Source organism: Globicephala melas, chromosome X (assembly GCF_963455315.2).
Source record: "Globicephala melas chromosome X, mGloMel1.2, whole genome shotgun sequence".
Lineage (NCBI taxonomy): Eukaryota > Metazoa > Chordata > Mammalia > Artiodactyla > Delphinidae > Globicephala > Globicephala melas.
This window is the reverse complement of record NC_083335.1, coordinates 84679401-84689991: the sequence shown is the minus strand read 5'-3', so window position 1 is coordinate 84689991 and position 10591 is coordinate 84679401. Positions and strand designations below refer to the sequence as shown.

Below are 10591 nucleotides of genomic sequence, written 5' to 3'. Positions count from 1 at the left end.
CCTTGAGGAGGTCATTGTGTTTCAAATTTGAGGTTACCCATGTGTAAAACGGGAATGATAATGCCTGCCCAGACTACCTCAGGGAGTAGTTATGGAGTTGAGATGAGCTCATGAACCGAGAAGTTGTTGTGAGAGGTGAGGGCTCCCTGCCAGTCTTAAGAGCCAAGCCATATACAGGCCATCAGAAAGCTCTTCTGAGTGCCACCTAAACGTCTCCCTTCAGATGCCAACCCTAGTTGAAGTTCTTTCCTGAAGGGTGTTGGTAATAAACAGACTATGGTGGTGTTTTCTGCTCTTGAGACTTAATGGGAGGAGAAGACTCACGTTTACTGGGCTTACTGTGTTTAGGACACTGTGCCAAATGCCTGTGTACATTATCACATTGAATCTTCTCAGGACCATCTCACTTGATCCATGTATCCCACTCCCTACTCAATATTTGTCCAGCACTACACATCTAAAACTGAACTTATGATAATAATTGTAGTTAACCTTCACCAAGTACTTACTATGTGCCTGTTACTGTGTGCTCAACAGCTTTGATGTTCCCTTTGACAGTGAATGAATGGCACCCCCTCCAGCCTTTGCCCAAGGCAGAAACCTGGGAGTCAACCCTGACTGCTCCCTCTTCCTCAACTCCCACATACCTGTCAATCCTAAATCTTGCCAGTCCTATCTCTGAAATCTCTTGACTTTCCAACTCTTACTGCCACTATCCCGTCTAAGCCACTATCACCTGCCAACTCGGCAACTGCAAAAGCCTCCTCACTGTTCTTCCTCCCTCCAGGACTGGTTCTCTATAACCCACTCCCCACAGCCAGAATAATCCTTCTGAAATACAAAACTAGCGATGACTTTCCTGTTTATAAGCCTTCAGAGGTCCCCATTATCCTTAGGATGAAGTCCACATCTGTATCATAGCTTCAAAGGCCTTTTGTGATCTGGCCTACTTCTACATCCTCACCCTCGTCACAGTCTCACACTCTCCTCACTAGCTGTGCTGAACCCCTTCAGTTTCCCAAGGCCCTGAGCTGGCGCTCTAACCTCCAGGCCATTGCACATGCTGTTCCCTCTGCCTAAAACATTTTCACTCTTTTGTCTTTTGCCTGGCTAACTTCAGCTCATTGTTCGGCCAGGTTAGGTTCTCTTGCCATCTATATGCTTCTGTAATCCACTAATCTTGGTTCTACTACACTATATTGTAATTGCTTAATTGCCTTCCATGCTCACCTCTGTAGATCAGAGATGATGTCTACTTTGCCTATTTTTGTACCCCTAGGGCTAGCACATGATATGCAGTTAATAAATATTTGGTGAATGGATGAATGATTATTTCACAGATTAGCAACCTGAGGCAAGAGAAGATAAGTGATTCTCTCACCCAGGGACTGGAATCCAGGTCAACCTGAATCCAAGGTCTGTCTTCTCTGTGCTCCACAGAGCTCAGTTACACTAGTCTAGTATATCCAGTAGTCCAGAAGAGAGAATACAGGTAGGGGACATCCACAGGGAAGGGGAATTCGCCAAACTGAGAGATGCTTTTCATCAGGGTTCAGTTCAGAGCTGTTTGCTGTCAGGAAGCCTGGGTTCAAGTCTCCTCTAACCAAGCGTGTGCTGCTTTGGGTCTCAGTTTCCCCATCTGTGAGTGAGGGGGCTAGAGCAGATTATGTCCATGGGGCATGTCTCAGGACCTCCTAGCCTACGTCACTGGCTGCAGATTCACCTCTTCGACCACCCTCTTTCATTTCTCCTAGATCCCCATCTTCCAAAACACACCAGCAACCATCCACCTCCCATACCTTTCCCCTAACAGCCCTTCTACTAGTTAAAAGGAATTGAAATTGGAGTATTTTCAACCCCTCCAGCCCAACCCAGCCCCCAAACCCACAGAGCCAGGAGGTGCTCATCCTTGTCTCTCCTCTCAGGTTTTATTGACTGATGGAAACTACATCTTTGTCAGCCACCAGCTCCACAGGGACAGTGCTGGGGACAGGGAACCTGAGATGATGCCAGATTTCAGCCTGAGAGCAGACAGAGTTCCTGAAGGTGACCGAAGAGGGAGAAGAGAGAGGGATATGTGAAAAGGCATTGTGGGGGAGGAGGAGGAGATCAAGAAGTTCCTCCTGCCTCCTCCAGCTCCCAGAGCTCAGGAACAACCCAGGCCTCAGCCCCTGCCACTTCTGGACTCCTGCCCAAGAACATGGAATCAGCCCATGGTCTCCAAACACAGCCCAGCTCTCGCCAGCTGCCAGGCTTTTATCTCAGCCAGTCCAGACTCCAGCCCAACCCAGGAAGGAAGCAAGCCAGAGAAGAGAGAAGGAGGAGTAGTTAGAGGTGGCCCCTATGATTAGGGCAGATGTAAATATTGCAGCAAACTGGGCAGAGGCTTTGCATAATGTCACGGCAGCAGCTGCTATTGCTAGAGTTTGCTGGGGGCCCAGTGGAGGACGGGGTTGCGGGGGACCCATTTCCAGCAGCCAGGGAAGGGGGGTGGTGTTTGTGCTATCTGTGTGTGTTGGGAAAGGCAGCCTGACCCCTGAACCAAGGTCACTGCTGAGGCCACAGCCCATGAAGCCTGTGGTTGCATTCCAAGCTTCGGAATTTGAGAGTTGTTGGGCCCGGTGGAGGGTGGGGACTTCTTCTAGAGGCCAGATCAGAAGTGAGGGTTCTCTTCTATGAACCCCCAAACCTCCACAGCTCAGCCAGAGAGAAGAGGAAGTTTCACCTCTTCTTCTTGGGCCAGAACTCCTGAGGGGAGGAGCATGCAGGAGGCCCGCTTGGGTAGAGGGGCCAGTCCCAGTGTGCTGGGGCAAGGAGGCTGGGGGCCTGAGGAAGCCCAGTGCTTCACCTCCCACAGGGAAAACTGTCTGGGGTGGGGGAAGTTTCCCTTTCCCTGGCTATTTCCCCACCAGGTGGGCCATTCCATGAAACTCCATTGCATAGTTCTCAGTGGGGGGCAGAAGGGGTCCCCAGGCTGCCCTTCTCTGCGTCCCCAAAATATGGCTTTGGAAGGGAGCCCCCAGGAATTGGGAGAGCGCTCTGGATGGGCAGGCCCGTCCCTCATAGGGAAGAGATCTTGACAGTCTCGGGAAGGAGGCAAGGGGTACCCAGGCTGGAGTTCCTGAGGGTGCTGCTGGCCCCACTGCCACCACCGCCAGGGGAGGAAGGTTGGCTCTCATCTGGGGTGTTGGCAGGAGGGGTGGGGATACTGATGATGGCAGCCACGAAGTCCCGGCTGTCGCAGTTCAAGTCAAGGCTGTCATGGGGCTTGGCATTGAGGCTTGAGCGGCTGTGGATAAGGGTGGGAAGATGGAAGGTTCTTAAAAAGTTATTTTAATACTTGCCACGGCGATCATGACATTTACTGAGTGCCTACTAGGTCCCTGGCACTGTGCTAAATGCTTCCCCTGCACCCTTAATTATGGTGGTGCAGAGTGAGGGCTCTGGAGTCAAATAGTCCTGATCCCACCTCAACCACTCTAAACCTCTCTTCTCTCATCTGTAGCATGGGAATAACAATGTTTTCTACCTCACAGAGATGTTGTGGAGATTAAATAAGATAATAAATGATACAAAATGCTCAGAGTAGTGTCTGCAACATAATGAGCACACACATAAAAGTGTTATCTATTGTGCTTACTCCTTGCAGTGCCAGAGTCCTCACAACAGTCTACTGTAAGATCTACACAATCTGGTCCTTTCTGTTCCTTTCTGATTTTACCTCCTACCACTCTCCCCCTCACTCACTCCACTCTACTTACAGAAGCTTCCTGGCTGTGTCTCTAACATGCAGACCCATTCCTGCCTCAGGGCCTTTGCACAGGCTGTTTGCTCTGCCTGGAAAGCTCTCCCTCTAGGTATCCACGTGGCTCATTCCCTCTCCTTCTTCAGATCTCAGCTCAGATGTCACCTCAGCAAAACCTTCCCCGACCACACTGTTAAAACTGTATCACACCCTGTTCTACACTCTCTATCCCCCATCCCTGATTTATTTTTCTCCTTGGCACTTAACACACTGCATCATCTGTGTATTTGTTTTTTAACTGTCTCATCTCACTAGAATAGAAGTTCCATAAGGTCAGGATTTCTGTCTGTTCTATTCACTGCCAAAATTGAACTAAACTCCTAAACTAAAGTGAATTCCAAAATGCCCCAAATTGTGCCTAGCATACAGGAGATGCTCAATAAATGTTTATTGAAAGTACAAATGAAAAATGAGGAGTTCCAGACAAGATAAGCCCAAGCTTCCAGCATGGAGGAGTTTGGGTTTGAGCTTGACTTGCTAGGAGGCCTGGAGTCATGAAATCTCAGACCCCTTGGTTCAAGCTCTGAGCTTCCCCGGGAGAGGGGTTGCACAGCAGGTCAGCATGCTTACCTCTGAGGGGCAGGGCTCCTCTGCAGCCCTGCCAGCGTGTCCAGCTCCTGCATGCTGCCATGGCTGACCGAGGCAGTGGAGTTGGCAAGGCGGATGGCACGGCGCTTGGCTCTGCGGGGGCAGCAAGAGGATAGCAGGCTGCCAGGCCCCACTGGCTGGGAGGACACGGAAGTGCTGCGGCTGGTGCGGCCACCCAGCGAGACAGCGCCCAGGGCCTCACTGAAGGTTAGCTCATCCGTGAACTCATGACACTGTGGGCAGAAGGGAGGCATGGTCACAGGGTACCACAAGGAAGCTGACCTCACCCCCAGGCTTTTGCTTAGGCCATTCCTTCCTTTCTGTAAGTCGCTCTCTCTTCCCTTCCCTTGCCCATCCTTCAAGGCTCAGCTCTACTGGGGCCTCTTCTGGGAAGCCCTGTGTGATTTCCACAATTAGTAGTGAGCCTCCCATCCCAGGAGGGAGCTGGCTTGCTGGCAAAGGGACCCCCCTCATTCTGCCACACCACCTCTCATTAGGCCTCACCGTTGTCTTCTCTAGACAATGCAGCAAGTGGTGATGTTGCTGCTCAAAAGCAGAACGGTTCCTGACACACAGCGCCTGTTCTTCCCCACTGCTGCTGTCCTGGAGTGGATAGAGCAGAGGGATGAGGTCAGCACCTTCCTCCTCCCGTCACTGCTCACCTCCCACCCCAATCCAGGCCCCTCTCCACCTCAAGACCCCCGTTCTGCTTGTACTGCAGGAAGGCGTTGGTGGTACCACTCTTTGCCAACCGGATCCTTGCCAAGCGCACCTTCTACAGAGAGAGGAGGAGATAGAAGGTCAGGTAGGCAAACATAAGAGTAGACTGGCTTGGGGTGTGGGGAATAGGAGGTACTCAGATGGAAGGCGCAGTTACCTGCTGTGCTCGGCGCTTGTCAGCACGCTGGTTCTGGTGGTAGATGCGGCTAAAGTTGGACACAATGACTGGCACAGGCAGAGCAATGACCAAGACGCCACTGAGTGAACAGATGGATCCGAAAATCTTGCCAGCAATGGTGCTGGGCACCATGTCTCCGTAGCTGGGGCCGGGGGAGGTAAGCCAAGGTCAAGAAAAATACCCACCCACCCCTCAGTCCCCCACTGCATCCCATCCAACTTGACTCACTCTGCGACCCTGGCTAGGCACTCAAACTCTCTGGTCTCAGTTTCTTGCTCTGCAAAAATTGGGGAATGACCTCTCTGGCCACCAGTGGGGGTCAAATGAGAAATGGGCCCTCAGCCCCTACTGTTTGCTGCCCCCATCCAAGCCATGCACCGGGCATCTGAGTCAGCTGGAAATCTATTAATACCAAGCATAGGGGGGAAGGAGGAAGTCAGAGGCAGTAAATATAGCCTCCCGGAGAGAGAGTCCCACCACCACAAGCCAGCTAAGGGGCTCTGAGTCCTGGGAGCAGTGCTCTGTTGGTTTTGCTTGTGTTTGTCTTACCTTCTCTAGGTAGCACCCCCCAGGGGAAGCCTTGAAACTGTCCTCATGTTAAAAAATAGGGGGGGAGCCTTGAAACTCCTCCCTCCCTTCCTCCATACCACCCCGCCTCCCATGGAGATGGAGCAGAGCCAATCTTACCAACTTGTTTGGTTGGGGGTGGGGGGAGTGAAGCTCAGCAAGGTTCCATAACTGATTTGCTCAAAATCACACAGCATACTCTTGTTCTAACCACAGGACCAATCAGATCCCCTCCAAAGAAACGCAGCCTCTGCAGTCTTCAGCCTCTAGGCCTTTGCCCCCACCCCCTCCCCCAGGATGCCTCTTCCTTATTTCTTTACTTTGACTCATTTAAAAGTCTCTCCAACTTGGCCATTTCTGGCTCTGTGATGTATCATCTCTGACTGTGTCCTCAACTATGAGACATCCTCCCAGGGTTGTTGTGAGGACTGAATAGGATAAAAGGACATCAAAATACCCAGTTCCAACCTGTTCTCAGTGCTCAGTATTTGTCAATACAATCCTGAAACTCCAACCAGAGTTAATTTCTACTTCTTAGAAACCTCAAAATCAATTTTTCTGTTCTACTACTAAGGTCCTGAGTAATCCCAATGTATCCGTTCAACAGATACTGAGCAGCAACTGTATACCTAATCCCAGTGATAGGAATTTAGAAAAGGACCACAGTTACCTGCCCTAGACAGTGTCTTTAAGAACAACATGAGTTTGGTGATTTCATTTGATGCGTTTATCCCATTTCCTCTCAAGGACTGGCAGTAAAAAAAAAAAAATGATGCTGAAAATATCTTGTTCTGGGGAAACATCAAGGAATCACGGAGCCACAGAGGTAGTGCCCCACACAGCAGATGAATCTAAAGGGTTGGGAGACATGGGTCCTCAAGATGGAAAAAGGGGTGATAGAAAGCGAATATCTATTTATCCTGCACCAGAAACATTCAGATAACTTTCATAACCATGATGTCACTGAATCCCCTCTGGATGTTGAAGTGATCATCATTTCTCATTTTGCAGAGGGGAAAACTAGCCCAGAGAAAACAAGGTCAACAGAAAGTGCAGCTAAGACCATTGTTGAACCCAAGTCTCCTGACCTGAAAATTAAGGCATTGTCAGAGCTGGGAGGGATTTGGAGATTAATCCAACTCCCTCACTTTTTAAAGATGACCAAATTGAAGTTCAAATAGAGAGAGAGAGAGAGATCATTTATCTAACCTTTTTAATTTTACAGAAAAGGTGAGTGTAATTGACTGATCGGGCAGCTCCCCACACAGGGTCTGCACTCACCCAAGTGTGGTCATGGTGACAATGGTATACCAGAAGGCCGCGGGTATGCTAGTAAAGTTGGTCTTGTTTGTGCCCTTCTCGGCATAAAACATAACAGTGGCGAAGATGATGATGGCCATGGTAAGGGAAAAGAGGAGAAAGCCCAGCTCAGAGGCACAGCTCTTGAGTGTGTAGCCCAGAATCCGCAAGCCCTGTGAGTGCCTGGAGAACTTGAAGATACGGAACACCCGGAACACCCGCAGGGTGACAAAGGCGCCCGAGACATCTTCGTTCTTGGGCACGAGGAGCCCGATGTAGTAGGGCAGGATGGCCACCACGTCGATGAGGCTCATTACACTCCGCAGGAAGCGGCAACGGCTAGGGGCCGCGAACAGCCGCAGAAGGTATTCACCTGTGAATATGAGTACACAGGCCGTGTCCATGCAGAAAAAGGCCAGCGGGAAGCGCTCGCCACAGGGCTGCTCCCTCGGGGGCCGCCGTGCAGGGCCGCGGCACGGAATGGTCTCAACCACGTTGGCGATGACCGACACAGCGATGAAAAAGCCGGTAACGTAGTAGAAAACGAGGGCTGCGGTGCTCGTGTGTGGGTTCTCGAAGGCCCGCCAGAGCTGCTGCCGCAGGGAGCTGCCAGCCGGCAGGGATGGGCCGTCCCCGGCCTGCTCGGCCTCCTCGTCCTCCGCCAGGCGCTCGGCGTTCTCCTTCTTGCGGTCCCGGTACTCTTCGAGGCAGCAGTCGCCCACGAGCTCAGGCACCAGGCCATAGAAGGCCAGCTCTTCGTCAAAGGCCTGGATGCACTCCTGCCGTGGGCAGTGCAGTCGCCCCGTGCGGTAGAAGTTGAGCACGTGCCGGAACATGTCTGGGTCGCGATCAAAGAAGTACTCGCCTGAGTCGGCGTCATAGAAGAATTCCTTTTCTGAACTGCCCAGCAGAGTGTCTGGGTAGCGGTCGAGCGTGTTCTTCCAGGTCTCAAAGCGCCGTCCGCTCACGTTCACCACCAGAACCTCATCCCCTCGAGTTGCCTTCACCCCCGGCGCGGGGGGCAGGGGCTGCTGGGCCAGGGGCAGCCAGCCCACCGCGGCCGCCCGTGCAAAAGGCAGCCATGTGGCCACGCCTGCTGCCATCCTGCCGCGCCCCAGGCCCACGGAGACTTGTGGGGGAGGGGTTGGCCTTTAGGAGAATGTGGCTGTCTCCAGGATGGTGGAGGCTTGGAGAGGCCCTGGGCCACTCGCACAAGGAAACTGGGGGTGTCTAGAGAGGCCAAGAGGAACCGGGAGGAGGACCTAGAGAGATGGGCAAGGGCTTGGGGGACATGTAGAGGGTCTAAGAGGGACCAGGGCGATGTCTTGAGGGAGTGAGAAGGGGCTAGGGGACATGGAGAGGAGCAGAAGAGGAGCGTCTAGAGGTGCCAAAAAGGATCCGAGGGAGTGTTTAGAGACTGAGATGATTCTAGAGGGGTCAGCACTGCCTGAGAGGTATCTGGGGGTGTCTAGAATGAAGCAAGAAACACTGGGGAGTTGTCCACACTCTCAAGAGTTCTGAGGGAAGGAAGAAGGGACTGGAACCGCTTAGTGGGGTTGGAGAGGGGATCGGGGCATCCGGAGGGGTAGAAATGGAACCAGAGGTGTTTGCGAGAGGCTGAGAGTGTCTGGAGGGGGATTCTGAAGGAACTGAGAGAGGTGAGGAGGGTTGTCCAAACTCTCAAGACTTCTGGGGAGAAGATAAGGGGGTTGGAGCCCCTTCGTGGATCTAGGAAAGGGGGTGGTGCATCTAAGGGGTGGCTACAGAGCCAGGAGTTTGTAAAGAGGCTGAGAGGTGTCTTGGGAGTGCTTAGAGCTGCCAAGAATAGCCTGGGGGTGGGGTGTCCACACTCTACAGGAGTTCTGGGGAAGGAAGGAGAGGTGGGGCCCCCTAGCGGGGCTGGAGAAGGGGGTGGGGTATCTAAAGGGTTAGATATGGGGCCAGGTTATTTTTCAGAGGCTGAGAGGTGTCTGGTAGAGAAGGGTATCCAGGGGGGCTGAGAAAGCCTGGTCCACCCTCTCAAGAGTTCAGGGGGTAGGGAAGGGACCTGGAGAACCCCTCAGGGCTGGGACTCAACTGGAAGGAAGTTGGGCATAGCCCCAGAGCATCCAGAGAATCAAAAAAGACTAAGATAAGAGGAAGACGGGGTCCCCCTCAAAATGGGTTGGAGGGCAGGGTGGGGTGTTGAAAGGGAGTTGGGTGTGTCTGCAGGGAGGGGGGCTCCTGGGCCTTACAGGAGCCCAGGAAGGCCGGGATCAGGCTGCGTCCCACTGTTGGGGGCTGGTCTGGGGAAACCACACCCCGAGGGGCTGGTGGTATGTGCTGGGCAGCGGCAGAAGCAGCAGCGGCAGCAGGACGTGAGGAGGAAGAGGAGAAGCAGCCACAGCCAGGCCTGGGAGAGAAGGCAGCACAGGCAGGAGGAGGGGGCTGGGTCCCTGGAAGGAGGCTCTGGAAGGACAAGGTCCAGTAGGACTGTCCCAGGATGGGCTAGGGCCTGGGGGCTGGACCAGGGAAGGACAAGGACAGCACTGTTGGTGGTCCCCTCCCCCTCCCCATAGGGCCGTCCTCACCTGTGTCCCCACTGCAGCAGCAGCAACAGCGGTGGGGCTGGGGGTACCAAACACCGGAGCTCCTGCCCCACTCTGCAGAGCTGCCCAAGTTCTCCACCTCCTCTGGCTCTCTCTCCCCGCCCCTCTGAGCTTGCCGGGAGATGGAGAGGCAGGGAGGGGCCTCGTGGCTCCCAGAGCCCCCTCCCCTAGGACTGCCTGAGAGGGACCCTGGGGAGACTCCGCCTCCTACAAAGCTGGTTGGGCCTCAGTCGCGTCATCTGGAAAATGGGGGTGGCAGGGAGCTTTGCCAATTCTCCCCACCTCCTTCCTGGACTCCCCCCCTTCCTGCCCAGATCCTACCCCCTCTGCCCCCAGGGGCCCCCACCCCCACCCGTCTGAATCAGCAGCACTTAGCAGATCCGATCGATGGGGAGGCGTCTGTTAATGGCCCCAGAGCGGGGAGTGCCACGGGGAATGATGCAGCGCTGTGTCCCCTCCCTGCCCCCTAGGCTGAAGAAGGGGGGGTGGGGGAAAACTGGTGGGGGGGTGTTTTTCTAGAGGCCAGGCCCCCAAAGCTGCTCCCCAGTGGTGCTGGAGGGGTTAGAGTCCTGCTCTAACCAAGATTGCTGCCGTGGGACTGGAGCACTGTCCTGTTTGCGGATGTGAAACGTCGTGGGGGGGGGCGGTAAGGGGAGTACAGATGGGGACAAGCCAGGTCCCACCTCCATAGCAGGTTCTCCCCCAGGCAGGCCCCACTCTGAGGTGCAGTCTCCATCATCTGTCCACATCCAGGAGCCTCAAATCATGCCTCCTCCGCTAGAGGGCTCTGCTCCTGGGTAGCAAGAGCACTGGGTACCAAGTGTCTCAGGCATGGGTGGGTTCAAG

The 10591-nt window shown here is 53.8% G+C and overlaps 1 protein-coding gene across 1 annotated transcript; it reads right to left on the bottom strand.

Moving 5' to 3' along the window:
- Positions 1 to 1921: 1921 nt before the first annotated feature.
- Positions 1922 to 9861, bottom strand: KCND1 (potassium voltage-gated channel subfamily D member 1). Its single transcript, XM_030846682.2, has 6 exons — positions 7140 to 9861; positions 5271 to 5433; positions 5085 to 5168; positions 4898 to 4996; positions 4376 to 4626; positions 1922 to 3289 (listed from the first exon to the last, which is right to left on the bottom strand). Exons 1-6 carry the CDS (start codon positions 8258 to 8260, stop codon positions 3061 to 3063), a joined length of 1947 nt encoding a protein of 648 aa, XP_030702542.1. The 5' UTR covers positions 8261 to 9861; the 3' UTR covers positions 1922 to 3060.
- Positions 9862 to 10591: the final 730 nt, after the last annotated feature.